The 16,173-nt window shown below is 34.6% G+C and overlaps 4 protein-coding genes and 1 pseudogene across 4 annotated transcripts; 4 read left to right on the forward strand and 1 right to left on the reverse strand.

The window, feature by feature from the left end:
• Positions 1-1,735: 1,735 nt before the first annotated feature.
• On the reverse strand, positions 1,736-2,212 carry LOC113557641 (protein ALP1-like). The gene has a single exon (XM_026963207.1). The coding sequence runs from the start codon at positions 2,210-2,212 to the stop codon at positions 1,736-1,738; it is 477 nt and encodes a 158-aa protein (XP_026819008.1).
• A 28-nt stretch (positions 2,213-2,240) lies between these two features.
• LOC113557642 lies at positions 2,241-3,079 on the forward strand. Its single transcript, XM_026963209.1, has 2 exons — positions 2,241-2,298; positions 2,490-3,079. The coding sequence occupies exons 1-2, from the start codon at positions 2,241-2,243 to the stop codon at positions 3,077-3,079; spliced, it is 648 nt and encodes a 215-aa protein (XP_026819010.1).
• A 664-nt stretch (positions 3,080-3,743) lies between these two features.
• On the forward strand, positions 3,744-7,376 carry LOC113557643 (annotated as a pseudogene).
• A 1,173-nt stretch (positions 7,377-8,549) lies between these two features.
• On the forward strand, positions 8,550-9,722 carry LOC113557644. The gene is made up of 2 exons (XM_026963210.1): positions 8,550-9,072; positions 9,259-9,722. Exons 1-2 carry the CDS (start codon positions 8,550-8,552, stop codon positions 9,720-9,722), a joined length of 987 nt encoding a protein of 328 aa, XP_026819011.1.
• A 129-nt stretch (positions 9,723-9,851) lies between these two features.
• Positions 9,852-12,618, forward strand: LOC113557645 (zinc finger MYM-type protein 1-like). Its single transcript, XM_026963211.1, has 3 exons — positions 9,852-10,800; positions 10,864-10,899; positions 12,389-12,618. The coding sequence occupies exons 1-3, from the start codon at positions 9,852-9,854 to the stop codon at positions 12,616-12,618; spliced, it is 1,215 nt and encodes a 404-aa protein (XP_026819012.1).
• The last annotated feature ends 3,555 nt before the right edge of the window (positions 12,619-16,173 follow it).

A 16,173-nucleotide genomic window follows, 5' to 3' on the forward strand; every position in this document is an offset into this window, starting at 1 on the left:
AACCAAAAATATGTACATATATTATATGTAGTTAAAATGGCCAAAATATATAATATAAAATAAGAAATATGTAATAAGAAAAATTTAAAATTATAACGTCGACGTGTTAAATAAACATATTATATATACGTTACGTTATATGTGCTGAAAATAATATTTCCCACATTATGCATACACTTACAATATATACGAGTACTATAATAATTATCGAAGTATAAATTAAATCACCGAAATCGTCAAAATTTACGTAATATGTAATAAAAAGCAGAAATTTTACAAAATATGTAAAAACATGTATTTATCACGAAATATGTAAAAATGTGTAAAATAAAATATGTCTTATTTCATTGCAAATCACGTGAAACAAATTTATCATTTACAATAATTAATTTATCATGTTTTAATTAAAATATGTATTTACATACAAATCCCAGCTATAATTATAATGAAACGTTCTAAAAAATATTAATCTATAGGTTCTTACATGATTTTCCAACTACAGTCGAAATATTGTTCCAACATTTACTTATATAACCGTAGTCCTTATGTTGCTCGAGAGAACTATCATAGATAGCACGTTGTTTTTTTACTTCTTAAACTAAAATTTCGTCCTCGTTCGGTAAAAATTTTGACACTATAGTTTTTGACATGATTATTCTTTAAATAGTTATAATAAATTCGTCATAAAACACATAAAAATTAACTATCAATATGATTAATATGATTAATATGATCCAAACACGTATGCGACTCATCGACAACACTGCTATCGGATCACTACAGTCGCAACCAGCAACAATTATTTTTGACACGCACACGCCGATCGCGCATTGGAAACCACGTTCGCAGTTTAAATATAGATCAGTCATTGCGACTAGTCGTTGCGTTCAGTCGTATGCGACCAGCCGCAGATAGGAAACCGTACCTTAAAGGTTAAGCACGCGTTAAGGCCGCGCGCACATTGAATGCGTTTTCGTACGAATTTGATTCGTACGAACTTGTACGTACACGCACGAAAGATCCCGACCTATCAAATACTATGTGAGCGCGCAGACTGGGTGTGATTTGTTCGTACGTATACGTACGTGTAACTTTGACGTACGAAAACAATCCGAACTTGTCCGGATTTCATTAACGTTCATACGCCGGCAATGGATAAATTAATAAATTTAATAAAATGGATAACGAAAAATGTATTAATTTAATTTACCAACATATGTGTTTGTGGGATCAAAGCGATTCAAGGTATCACTTACGTGACCTTCATCGCAAGGCATGACGAGAAATATCCGAAGAAATGGAAATACCTGGTAAATACAATTTATTAAATTTATTTAATACTAAATCTTTTAATAATATTAGATAATACTAATTTATTAGATTTTACTAAATACTATACAATTTATTAAAATATATTGTTTATTACGTTGTTATTACAAATTATTACGTTGATTTATGATAAACAGATGGAGTGTATGATAATTAATTATTAAATGTACCTATTTTGATAAAAATAGTTTTTAAGTGTTTTCCTGGCATAGCGAGCTCTCGATGCGCTTCTATTCTCTCCTGCAGTCATGAATCTATTTCTGTTCTCAATTAGTGGTCGCCGTATTTCCGTAGATAAATCATGAATACCTTCCTTATCAATTATAATATTATGAAGTAAACATATACACTTTATTATGACATCCGCACGGTCGGGATTTACCTCAATTGCTTTTAATAACAATCGTCACTTGCTACTCAAAATACCAAAGGCACACTCAACAACTTGCCTTACATTTGTTAAGCGTTTGTTAAATATTTCTTCTTCTGGGCCCAAATTTTTTTGCGGATAAGGGCGCATTAGATATGTTTTTAACGGGTAAGCCTCATCACCAACTAAGAAGTGAGGCAAAGCTATGTTACTTCCAAGTAATACTTTTTCTTGGTTTGCGTTGAGAGCACCATTTTCCAATTGTTGTGAAAGATTTGAATGCGAAAATATTCCACCGTCACTCTCTTTACCATAGGCTCCCACATCTATAGCAATAAATCTATAGTTTGCATCCACAACAGCTTGCAATACAATTGAGAAAAAGCACTTATAATTACGGAACATGCTGCCAGAATGCACTGGTGCGTTAATTCGCATATGTTTACCATCGATGCTACCTGAGCAATTAGGAAATCCCCATTTGGTCCAAAAACCATTAGTAATATTGTCCATATCTTTGCTTGATGGAAACTTCTTATGAATGGCAGAAAGATTTTCCCAAATAGCTTTACATGTTTCATATGTATTACCAACCAATGGTATTGTCTGAAATCCTAAATGAATATGCAAGAGCTCTGAACGATGAACCTGTGGCTAAAAACCTGAAATAATAAACATTTTAGATTCTGAGTGAAGGGCTGGGAAAAAATTAGAAAATTCGAATTTGGAGGCTGGGGAAATGGACCACGAGGAATGTATTGATTTTACAAGTATGTATTTTTTATTTCAGTTGATGAGCTAAAAAAAAAGTGGCGAGGATTACGAGACACTTTCGGGAAAGAACTTAAAAAAGTCAACAGCAAAAAATCGGGTCAAGCAGCTGTTTCAAAAACTGACTCCAGATGGCCTTATTTTAAGAATCTGTTGTTTCTTCGAGGTACAATGTCTCGAAGGGATCTTAAAAGTAGCGTTTCCGATAACAGTGACATATCTGATGAGGAGGTATTGACACAAACAAGTACAAGTTCAAACTATACGGCTTCGTCATCCCACTGTCAATCGCCGGAAGTAAATGACGATCAAACTCCAAAGAAAACATTTAAATCTCCATTAAAAAAAAAAATTAAAAGGAGTCAGCCAGATGATATTGATACAAGACTATTGCAAATTGAAGAAGAGAAGTTAAAATGCTTTCAAAAAAGTGCTGATGCTCAGTTTCTAATGAGCCTTCTACCATTTTTAAAAGATATCCCTAAACATCGTAAACTAATGGTACGAGCAAAATTACAGCAAGTTCTTATGGATGAACAACATTCTATAACATCGGTGGGATTATATGATAATTCTAGGGATTCGAGTCAATACAGTGTTTTTCAATAATACCAGAAGATGATCTTACTTGCTACGTCACGCAATTCAACCCAAACAATAATAATTAGTTAATTTATATGTATATGTTTTGCTTTTAATGAGGAGGTCTTATCAATAAAAATCATATGATAATTATTAAAAAAAAATTTAACTGTTGAATTTTTTATTTTTATAGTTAAATATATTATTTCCTTACCTCAAAGTTACTATTAATCGTTCCTCAGGAGATATTGTGTCGCGAAAGTTACTGAATTTTGTCAGGTTAGGTCGTATAAAGTTTAAAATATATTCAAAAGTTTCTTTTTTCATGCGTAAATAGCCATGAAACAGTATGTGGTCATTATATAAGTCTTCCATAATATGATGAAATTCACCGAATTCATTTCTTTTTAAATATATTTCCCGTACCCATTCGGTTCTACGATAATGACGACGACGCAGCCGTCTCCGGATTAGAAGAGAATTATCTTGAAGGTACAAATTATTCATTGCGTTCTAAGGACGTCACGATTGCGATATCGCCGGAACACTGACTATTTTACGGAAAAAAACGTATTCAGTGTGCGCAATCAATTCGTACGACCAGTATTCGTACGTTTTCGTACGAAACAAATTTGTATACAATGTGCGCACGGCCTAACTATAGTCAGTCGTGTTTTTTATTCCGGCGAAGATGGACGTAGCAGAAGCTGTATGCTTATGGACCTTATATAGACGAATGCAGCGTCATAGGCAGAGAAATAGGAAATACTGGGTTCATCCTATTTTAAAAAACAGACTAAGTACAAGCTTGTACATCACGCTGTATCCAAGTTTGAGAAATTATGTACTAAAATTTTTTAACCATTTCCGGATGTCGATTAAATCTTTTGATGACTTGTTGGAGCAAATCAAAGAAGAAATTGTGGCTGAGGAAAATGCAATTAGATATTGTACTTCACCAGAAGAAAAGCTCATAATTACTTAGAAGTATGTTAATTTATTTATTTTAATAACAAGAACATAACATTACAGCATAATATAAGATAACAAGCGTAACATTTTTACTAACGAATATTTATTATATCTTAATACATAATATTTTTAAAGAACCTTTTGCATACATTATATAATACAGATATCACGGCAACGGGGTTCCGATTTCGCATTTTTGGTACGGCGATACGTGGACCGTACCTTTTATGCTAAATTGCGTATAATCGTCTTTTAAAAAAATCCGAAATTCGTATAAAATCGACCGTTTATCTTATCGTCTTGAAACTTTCACAGCTCGTAGCAAGTACTTCGGGCTAAATTTTAGATTTTTTCATAGGTACTATTTTAACTACAGTTCAATTGCAATGTTTTTTTTTAATGATTAGGTATGTTGAATTTGCTTCATGGATATTATCTCTTCATAATTTGGTTTAAGTTTAGTTGAAGATAGAATCATAAAATTTTTCAAATGAGAATTTGTTAGTTTGGTTCTATACTTATTTTTAATGAAAATCGTCCGTGAAAAACTTTTCTCACATATATAAGTAGAACCAAATCTGCAAACCAATTTCACCGCTACATTATGTAATTCTGGAAAATCTTCCTCGGGTAGGCATTTCCAAAATTCTATTATCTCAGATGACTCTTTATATTTGCATTTTAAATAATTTTCAATTACATATTAGGGTTATATTTTTGGAGATCGTGTGTCTCTATGATAAATGGATTGATAAATAAGGTATTTAAATCTTCTTCTTCTTTAAATTTGCTGAATCTTTCTTGAAAATTATCATATAGTGATGAAATATGATTTTGAAAAATCGTCAATGGAATATTTGTCGGTAGATAAATAGATTTTAACCGTACAAAGTGATCTAAATTTTCCATTCCTAAATTACTTTCGAAAAGACGAAGTCGAGACATGAAAGAATTTATAGAACCTACAAGGGCTGGAAATAAATTTCCTTCACCTTGGAGTCGTTTATTGAGAATATTTAAATGTCCGAGAATATCAGTTAAAAATGCAAGGTTTATTAACCAATTTTTATCTTTCAGTAGTTCACATTCATCAGGCAATTCATTATTTTTTTCTAAAAATTCAATAACTTCGTCTTTTAGATTCCAAAATCTTTCTAATGCTTTTCCTTTTGCAAGACATCTTACTTCACAAAATAATAATAGTTCACCAGATTCTTATTTAGTTTTGAAACAAATAATTAACAAATGAAATAATTTAGAAAATTCAGAAACTTATGTTAGGATTGAATTAATTAAGTCATTACCTACATTTAATATTATATTATTGTGATAAATGCTTTTTTCATTTTATAATCTTCATAGCTATACAATTTTAGTACAAAAAATACACTAGTATAAAAATAATTAAAAATACTTTTTAAATACATTAGGGCAAAAATAATTAAGAATAAACACAAGTACTTGAAATGTATTTAAATATATAAAACAAATACTCTTTTTGCTGTTCAAACATTGAATTCTTATACTTTCAATGTAATGTTTTATTAGTTTATTACCTAAATATCATACTCATACCTCTTACAATGATTCAGTATTTTTTTATATTACCAAAACTTATTAATGTTTTAGTGATTTAACTTAATAAAAAATAATTAATTTTACATATTTTTTTGTTGTTGTCTTGTTGATAATTGATTAAATATTTTTTATTTTCTAATTACAATAATTATAAACCAAGTTTTATATTTTAAATTTTAATAGTAATGATCCTGCACGATGGATCATTAATGATGTCACAAGAGACACAATATCTATATGCGGAATATCACAAAATATTAATGAATTAGATTTTTCAAATTCAAAAAGAATCTATAATAATATTATTCGAGGGAAAAAACAAGTTCATTTTAAGTACTGTTCAGCCAATTTTTTTTTATACAGTTCTTATCAATGGTGAAAGAATTCAAAGAGATTATCTTGCATACTCTCAAAGTACAGGTGCTATTTTTTGTATCCCTTGCAAATTATTTGGAGCAAATTCTGCTTTTACTCCAACTGGATTTTCAGATTGGAAAAGAGCGGGTAATAGAATTGCATCACACGTTCAATCGCCAGTTCACAAATCAAATATATTGATTCTAAAAAATCGAGGAACATTAACAAATAGGATTGTCAGTGGATTATTGGATCAAATTGATGATGAAGTTAATTATTGGAAAAATGTTTTGAAAAGAGTGGTTGTAGTGGTAAAAACCTTGGCAATAAGAGGATTAGCTTTTAGAGGTAACTCAGAGAAAATTGGATTCCCACACAATGGAAATTTTTTAATGTCAATGGAATTGATAGCACAATTTGATCCATTTTTAGCATCACATATTTCTAAATATGCTAATAAAGGAAAAGGGTCAACATCATACTTATCGTTCCATACATATGAACAATTTATAACTTTAATGAGTGACAAAGTATTGAAAAAATATTCTAAAAAAAGTCCAAACAGCAAAGTATTTTTCAATAATAGTTGACTCAACACCAGATATCTCCCATACTGACCAATCATCATTTGTAATAAGGTATGTTTTAGATAGGTATCCTAAAGAACGGTTCATGTGTTTTTTGAAATACTGGTCATAAATCTGAACAATTGGCTGATAGTCTATTAACCACTCTTGCGTTATATAACATTGATTTAGCCAACTTGAGAGGACTATCTTATGATAATGCAAGTAACAAATCAGGAGCTTACTCAGGTCTACAGGCAATAATCAAGGAGGTTAATCCACTAGCTGAGTATTCTCCATGTGCTGCACACTCTCTAAATTTGGTTGATAGTTGTGCAGCAAATTGTTGTGAAGAAGCCTGTCATTTTTTTGAACTGTTACAAGCAGTATACTGTTTTTTTACGGCATCAACTCAACGGTGGGAAATTTTGAATGCAAAAGTGACGTTAAAAGGTCTGTCTGAAACTCGGTGGTCGGCTCACAAAGATGCTTGTAGATCACTTAACAAAAATTGGGATTTAGTCATTGGAATGTTGAAAAAAATTTTGGACGATACTAGTCAAAAACCAACCACACGTTGTGAAGCCAAAGGGTTATTGAAAAAGTTAAACCTCCTAGAATGTGCTCTGATGGTTGTATTTTGGGGTGATATTCTTGAAATTTTGAATAAAACAATTAAAAAGTTACAATCTGTTAGTATTAATTTAATCACCGTTGTTCAGCTTTATGATTCAACAATATATTATGTTAAATCGGCTCGCAATAGAAATAGATTTATGGATTATGAAAATTCTGCTAAAGACTTGTCTGGATTAAGTGACTATAAAGAAAATGAGAAACGAAAAAGATGACGAAAGTTACTACATGGCGAAACCAGATCCAATGATGTGACATTATCCGGTCGAGAATATTTTATTGTAATGACATATTTTTTTATACTTGACAATTTACTATCAGAGTTACAAAAACGCAAGTCTGCTTATGATAATTGGGTAAAAAAATTTTCCTTTTTTCATAATATAACACAGCATTCAATTAATGAAATTCGTAGAAGTGCTAAGGAATTATGTGAAGCTTATCCAAATGACCTAAATATAAGCTTGACTAATGAGGTGGTCCAGCTATAAGGGCATATCCATAGCTTAGGAACTTCTGACAATAATCCTCAAACTATTTTGGAACTCATGTTATGGATAAGAAGTAACAATTTCATAATTTTGTATCCATACGTAGAAATTGCGATACGTATTTTTTTATCAACAGCATCTACTAACTGTTCAGCTGAATATTCGTTTTCTGTTCTAAAACGAGTAAAAAATTATCTAAGGTCAACAATGAATCAAGAAAGATGTTCTGCGTTGGCTTTATTGACAATAGAATCTGATATAACCAGTAAAACAGATTTCGAAGAAATGATAATTTTATTCTCAGACCTCAGTGGCGGTTATAAGGGGGGGCGATAGGTGGATCGCTCCCCCCCCCTTGGTCCGTGTTTTTTTATAACTAATTATTGAAAGAAGCATTAATCATGGTACTATTTTTTTGTGTTTCTAATTTATAAAAATAGTATCAGCAATTTGTAAAGTTGTCTTGCGCAATATAATACGGTATATTTTTAAACAATTGTAGTACATTTTATTAATTTTTGTTATTATAGTATATGTACGTACTACGGTAATATGTTACTCGGAACGTCGCGCGCGTGGCGCGTCGTTGTTTATATATGTATATTGTATATATATATATGGCTGCTCGCTGCTAGGAATAATCTCAATAATGTAATAGATTTCCCATTCTGATATTACGATAATTTTAATATAAATCTAAAAATATAATAAACGCTGTATACTCATAGTATGGACTATGGTATATTGACTATGTTGTATACAACCCATTATAAGTGTGTCTGCACTCTGCGCTTGCACAGTCTATGTTCTTTATTTCACGTTCTCTGTGTTTATAATTTATATCGTGCTGTTGCCTGTTATAATATTATTATTATTACGTATAATAACTCTTTAAGTATGTCGTCAAATAATAATAATCGTATAACTAGTTATTTTGGAAGTGTTCAGAAAAAATGTAAATTACAATCTAATGAAGATGGTACAAAAGAGTCAGAAACCATTGCAATCTCAAATCCAACAAATACGAATTGTTTTGATACAAGTGAGTTAATTAATCCAATAGAAATTGAAAAACTTCATGATATTGAATTAGATATTGCAAATTTCATAACTCAAACTAACGCTATAAATGATTATTCGAAATCAGTCATCCTTCAACGAAGTAATGTTCCTAGCAATGATTTTCAATATCCATTTTCAATTCATACTAAAAAAGGTAAATCGGAAAAACGATTTTTAAGAAAAAATCACTTTGAAAAGTTTCCATACATTGAATTTTCAAAAATTAAGTCTGGTTTATTTTGTAAGGTTTGTGTTTTGTTTTCAACTTCAAACAAAGGGGGTATGCATAAAACAGAGCAATTAAAAAGCTTGGTTACTGAACCAGTAATTAAATTTGCAAAGCTATTAGGAAAAGATGGTATATTAGAATTACACAATAATAATGGTTATTATAAAGATAATATACAACGAGCAAATTACTTTTTGAATATTTACAATCATCCTGAAAAAGAAGTTATCAATTTAGTAAATGATCAACGTAAAAAACAAATATTAGATAACCGTGAACGATTACGACCAATAATAAAAACGATTGTTTTCTTAGGCCAGCAAAATATACCGTTGCGTGGTCATCGTGATGATGGTTTTATTTATCAAGAAGATGGGGGAAAAGTTGATTCTGTCATTAATCAAGGAAACTTTAAAGAACTTCTTAAGTTTCGAATTGATGCTGGTGACCATTTACTTAAAAATCATTTGAAAACTACTGGTGAAAGAGCTACTTATATAAGTAAACTAACGCAAAATGAAATAATCGAGTGTTGCAAACTAGAAATATTACATTTAATACTTTTAGAAGTAAAAGAAGCAAAATATTTTAGTATTCTATTTGATGGGACCACAGACTTATCTAACATTTCTCAAATGTGTTTAATTATTCGGTATATTTTACATGGAAAATCGTATGAAAGATTTTTAACATTTATCGATTGTCATAGCTATGTTTATAATGAACGAAAACACCAACAATTAGATGTTCATTTGGAAGACAACGATGAACCTCAATAAATATTAAATAGTAAATTGGAACCTAAATTAACTGGAGAACTTTTGGGAAATACAGTCGTAAAACTATTGCAAGAATTAGAATTAGATTTAAATTACTGTGTAGGCATTGGGACCGATGGCTGTTCCGTTATGATATCTGCAGTCCGCGGCGCTGTCCAACAAATTAGAAAAATTGCTAAAAATGCAATACATTGCTCAAATCACGCCTTAAATTTAAGTGTTTCAAAATCGTCTACTGTACAATCAATTCGCAACTGTGTTGAAGTAATAAAAGAAGTTACTTCTTTTTTTCATATATCTGCCAAACGTAATTACGTTCTTCAACAACATTTGACTAACCATAGAAAATTACATAATTTATGCGAAACACGATGGATAGAAAGGCACGACAGTGTATTGCATTTTAAGGAATCAATAATTGAAATTATTGACACTTTAACCGAAATATCTGGATGGCAGGATAATATTTCTTCTTCGAAAGCTAAAATGATGATATCTGCTATTTGTAATTGTGAATTTATATTTTCTCTTTTTTCATTATCAAATTTACTAGCTGTTACTTTTCCGATAAGTAAAATTTTACAAGGCAAAGATCAAGATATTGTTGCTGCATCTGAATGTATCAAAGATGTATACTTAATACTTGGACAAAATCGTGAAAAATGTGAAGAAAAATTTCAATCTATGTTTAAGGAGTGTGAATTAATTCTAAACAAACTTGATGTTGATATTAAATTTCCCAGGATTATAGCACATCAAAAACATAGAGTTAATGCTACATCATCAAACAACCCTGTTGATTATTATAGAATTAATATTTATATTCCTTTATTGGATAATGTATTAGAAGATTTTGATTTCCGATTCTTAAGCAAGGAAAATTCAAATATTACTTTATTAATACAACTTATACCAAAATATGTTGTCAAAATGAAAACTGAAGACTACAATGGCTATTTTGCAAAAATTATAGAAATAATGACTAAAGATTACACATACTTTCAAAATGTTTCAGAACAAGCCATAGAGAATGAAATAAATATGTGGTTTACTAAATGGCTTAGACTTCAAACGGAAGGTAAAATATATATTTTAATATAATTAACTGATAATTTAATTTATTTTAAATGTATTTTTTTAGGAAAAAATATTCCAGTTAATGGGTTGGATGCTCTAAGTATGTGTCCAGAATCTATATTTCCAAATATAAATAAAATGCTGATTATTATTTGTTCACTACCAATCAGTGTCGCGACAGCAGAACGCAGTTTCTCAACACTCAGAAGGTAGGTACATGACTTACCTACTATAAGTTTACATTTAAATTTTAGTACCTATCTATTATTCATAAAATATCATATAACTTTACTTAACATAAATTAATATTCAAAAAAAATAATTCACATAATACTTTTATTAACTATTTGTTAAGTAGCCAAATCATTATTTTATTAGAATTGTTATACATTTTTAACATTATTTTTAATCTAATTATATTAGGCTAAAAACATGGTTAAGGTCAACAATTGGCGAAGAAAGGTTGAACGGGCTAGCATTACTTCACATTCATCAAGATATTCTTATAGATATAGAAAATATTATTACATGTTTTGCTAAACAAAAAAAAAGACATATGCTTTTATTGTAGATTTTTATTATTAAAATGGTTGAATAACTGTGCATCTGTGACTAAACTTTTTTTTATTTAATTGTAAGTACAAGGTGAACCTATTTTGGATAATTTCATAATATACTATGTATAATAAAAAATGTTTGTTCTATTTGAAGTATTTGCGTTATTTCAAAATATTGGGGGAAAATTATGGGCTCTCCGACGACTCATTAGTGTCCTATGATTATTATAATTTCCGCCCCCCCCCCTTAAAAGTCAGTTATAACCGCCACTATCAGACCTTCAGTCAAGAAGAAAGTTATAAATGTATTTATATAACTATTTAGATTATAATTATTAATAAAAAATACAATACTTAACAATAAATAATACATTATTTACTTGAAACTATTTTCTTTATTTAACATTGGTTATTTCCTATGTAGAAAAATAACTATAATAGAAGAAATATTAATATTTATAGAGAAATTATATTATATTTTGTTAAATTTTTATGATCATAATTATTATTCATAATACATTTTACAATAATAAGTTACACACATGAATTTAATATAATAGTGTACCTATATTGTATATACATTTAATTTGCCAATATTATATTAGTGAGAGTAGCATATTATTATGTTTATGTAGTTGGTTTAATTTTCTGTGAACCAAAATTATATACAACAAAATAGTTACACCTTACATTTTAAGAAATAGCATTTTGTGGTGGGGGGGTAGGGGGCGGCAGAAATATGTTGCCCCGGGGCGCAATTGTCCAAATACGGCCCTGGCAATAATATAATCTTATTAAATCTAATTTAATCTAATTTAATAATACTTATTTTTAAAAATTATATATTATTTTATCTGACTCTAGTGTGCCATTCCATAACAACAAATGTGCCACAAATGGCACGCGTGCCGCAGTTTGGCCATCCATGGGTTAGGTGTTACTTGGTCTCCCCCGACGGGACCCACCTTGCCGCGGTGGGGAGGCTTGCGGACCTTTAACTAAGTCTTACCAAGCGGTCCCAACCCGGCCCAGGTCAACCGATTTGGGCCGGTGGACACAGAGCAACACCTGTCCTCGACGGGATGGGGGTCGCAAGGCGAGCGAACCTGCTAGCAGTCAGTAAACAGCTCCCACCAGGGGAACGATCGACCCCCGGTGTCCTGGAAGATCAGGCAAACGCAGGAAAAAAGGACAGACGACGCGAGGCTGGCGTCGTTAGTGGAGGCCCAGCTACTAGAATCAAAAATGGAAGCAACAATTAATAATGACGAGTCTCGTCCTGGTGCCACCCTTCTCGGGGTGGTCGGACACCAGGAGACGGCAGTTGGGGGTGTCCAGCATGGCACTCTCATCCGGTAAAAATACGACTGCTGAGACAGTCGTGTCAAGAGACACGCAAAGGAAACAGGCATCACATGGAGTTATGGAAACGGAAGCAACACGACCTACAGGGAAGACCCCAGGAAATCTTGGAGAAAACGGAACACCTAAGGAAGCTAGACAAGCTGCAAACCAGCCACAGGGAGCCAATAGCCTAAAGTTACAGGCAATGTTGTCTTCGAATGCCCAGAGGGGGGCGGAACAAAACCAGTACCATTCAACGGCAATTCAAGGCACTAAATGTCCTGCTGAAAAACGTAGAACACCTGAAAATGACTAAGGATAAAACCAAATCCTCGACGGTCATTAGAGCCATAGATGAGGTCATAGGCTCTTCGGAAGCTCTTAAGACAGTCACCAACAGCGTCCATAGTGCTTACTACGAGTCAAGGAAGGCTTCGATCAGAGCAAAAAATATTGACCAACACACGACGAGCAACACCATTCAAGAAACCATCCTCAAGGTTTGCGAGGACTTCAAGGATCGCGTGAACAAACAACAGGAGGATATCATGGATCTAAAAAGCTCCCAGGCCGCATCTGCATCAAGTTATGCTTCAAAAGCGAGAGCGCCGAACAGTATCCAACCGATCGTAGCTGTTCCCGCAGCCGGACTACCAACACCAGAAAATAGTACACAGGCCTGGACTAAGGTTACTAGGGCTAAAACAAAGTACAAGGCCACAAACGTACAACGACCCGAGAAAGAAAACAAACCCAAGTAGAAGAAGAAAAATACCCCTTTCCCAGATGCGATTGCTGTCAAGCCGGGTGTTAGCGAAACAGTAGCCGACATACTAAAATCAATGAGGAAAGATGTTGATGTAGAAGCGACCGGTGCGCAAATATCTTCTATCTCTGAGAGCCTAATGCGGATGACCAATCAGTCAAGGTCAGAAACATTCAACAATCGTTCATGGGTACACAGAGAGCCACAGTCCAGCTGAAAGGAGTGGATGCCCGCAAAATCGTGGAAAAGGGTCGCATCAAAGTTGGGTGGGTAAACACCATAGTAAGGCTTAAAGCTAAAGCCACAAAGTTCTTTAGATGCCTAGGGTATGGGCATATAAGACAAGCTTGCAAAGGACCAGACCGCTCGGACGCTTGCTGCCTATGCGGTGAGTAAGGACATAAGGCGACGACTTGTAGTGCCCCACCAAAGTGTGTGGCCTGCCAGGACATCCAAAAAGCCACTGACCACATTCCGGTTAGCGGTAAGTGTGTGGCCTACGAACAGCGAGGAGAAACTTTGGCCGACCTGATAAACGCCTTAGGGCTGGCTATCTGCAACAAGGGCAATAGCAGCACTTTCAACAAAGGGAGTATATTAGATCTGACTTTAGCAACTCCCAACTTAACTCGCAAGGTATCAGGATGGAGAGTGTCAGACGAAGAGTTGATCAGTGACCATTCCTACATAGTCTTCGATGTACATCTTGGCGCTGCAAAAAATGAAGCACAGAATTCTAGATTCCCGAAAATAGATTTCAAAATGCTGGAATCAGCACTCACCACCGAACGTTTTAACCAAGTTACATCCTGTAACGAAGCCGAAGAAAGTGCGCTGGCCCTCACAGAAGCAATACACGCCTCTCGTAATAAACTCCAGCCGGCAAGAGAGCTAGAAAATCAGTCCACTGGTGGACCCCTGAAATCGGCATACTCCGAAAAACGGCCAACCATCTCCGCAGGGTCTTCCAAAGAAAGAGGAAACGAGCCGGACCCAGAAATAGTACAGCTGAAGAGGAGAACGCAAAGACAGCGAGGAGGAGCCTAGTGCACGCTATAAAGAGGGCGAAGAAAGACGCTTGGAGGAAGCTCTGTGACCTTGTAGAACACGACACTTGGAGACTACCATACAAACTAGTCATGGGTAAGTTGTCGAGACCGCCCCCCATTCCGGAATTCAACGCCACAGGACGCATAGAGTATATCGTCAACGGATTATTTCCACAGAACCCAAGAAGGGAGACCATCTCTGGGTACCGTAACCCGTTGCTGGACGAAGCCCATTGGAGAATAGGCCCCACAGAGCTAAAATCCGCAGCAAGCCGAATGGAACAATATAGCACCAGGAACGTATTACTCAGCATTTACAACTCCTGTCTGGCGGAGGGGATTTTCCCGCATAAATGGAAGATAGCCAGGCTGGTGCTCCTACGAAAAGGCGACAAACCCCTTAGTGAACCATCTTTCTACAGGCCCCTATGCCTACTAGACTGCCTGAGAATGCTATTCGAGAAAATTCTGGACACCCGTCTGCGGCGCCATTTAGAAGATACCGGAGGCCTGGACGATATGCAATTCGGTTTCCGTAAGGGCCGATCAACAACGGACGCCCTGAACGCATTGAGGGCTACCATCAAGACAACAAGGGCAAAAGTAGGTATACTCACGATGGACATCAAAAACGCCTTCAACTCTGCCCCCTGGGATGCAATTATGAAGGCAGTACATGAGAAAGACGTTCCTGATTACCTGCAACAAATGATCAACAGTTACCTGGACAACCGCAGACTAATAATCGAAGCCGGCGATGATGGTACTACAGAGATCAAAGTCACGTGCGGAGTCCCACAAGGATCAGTCCTCGGGCCTACCTTGTGGAACATATTGTACGATGGGCTCCTGAGGACTATTCTCCCCACTGGGGTCAAGTTCCTCGCATTTGCGGACGACGTCGCCCTTGTGGCCGAAGCCAGGGACAGCATTCAGCTGGAACAATTGTTGACCATCTCAGCCGTCAGAGTCAAGGACTGGCTCGACAATGCAAGATTGAAACTCGCACTCCACAAATGTGAAGCGATGATTATCACGAACATCAGAACGAACAACGACATGCGCATCACTATCGATGGTCACCAAGTGACCACACGCGACAGCTTAAAATACCTCGAGCCGCAACTGGACAGCAAGTGGTCGTTTTCAGCTCATGCCAAAGCAGTTGCGGCAATAGCTGGCAAAGTCGTCCAAAATTTGTCTAAAATAATGCCCAATATAAGCGCTGCGAAATCGCGGAAGAGGAAGTTACTCAGCAATGTAGTGCACTCTATCCTGTTGTACGGCGCTCCGATATGGGCACAGGATATGAGTAAGACAGGTTGGACTACGCTGCTGAAAATACAAAGAAGGATTTGCCTGAAGGTTGCTTCGACATACTGCACGGTATCCAGCGATGCCGCAGGAGTCATCACATGCATTGCCCCACTGGACCTCATGGCTAACGAAAGAAGAAACATGTATGAACTCAGAGGTAACACAAAAATCCAACACGCCGAAGACACGCTGATAGCTTGGCAAAACAGATGGGACGACAGCTCCAAGGGCAGATGGACGTACTCCCTAATCGGAGATACATGCTCCATCCAAAGTGAAGATTTTTGGGCTATAAGAGCGACTTTTGTACACGAGGTGCTGAAGGAGAAAGAGGAGGAAGA

Source organism: Rhopalosiphum maidis, chromosome 3 (genome assembly GCF_003676215.2).
Source record: "Rhopalosiphum maidis isolate BTI-1 chromosome 3, ASM367621v3, whole genome shotgun sequence".
NCBI lineage: Eukaryota > Metazoa > Arthropoda > Insecta > Hemiptera > Aphididae > Rhopalosiphum > Rhopalosiphum maidis.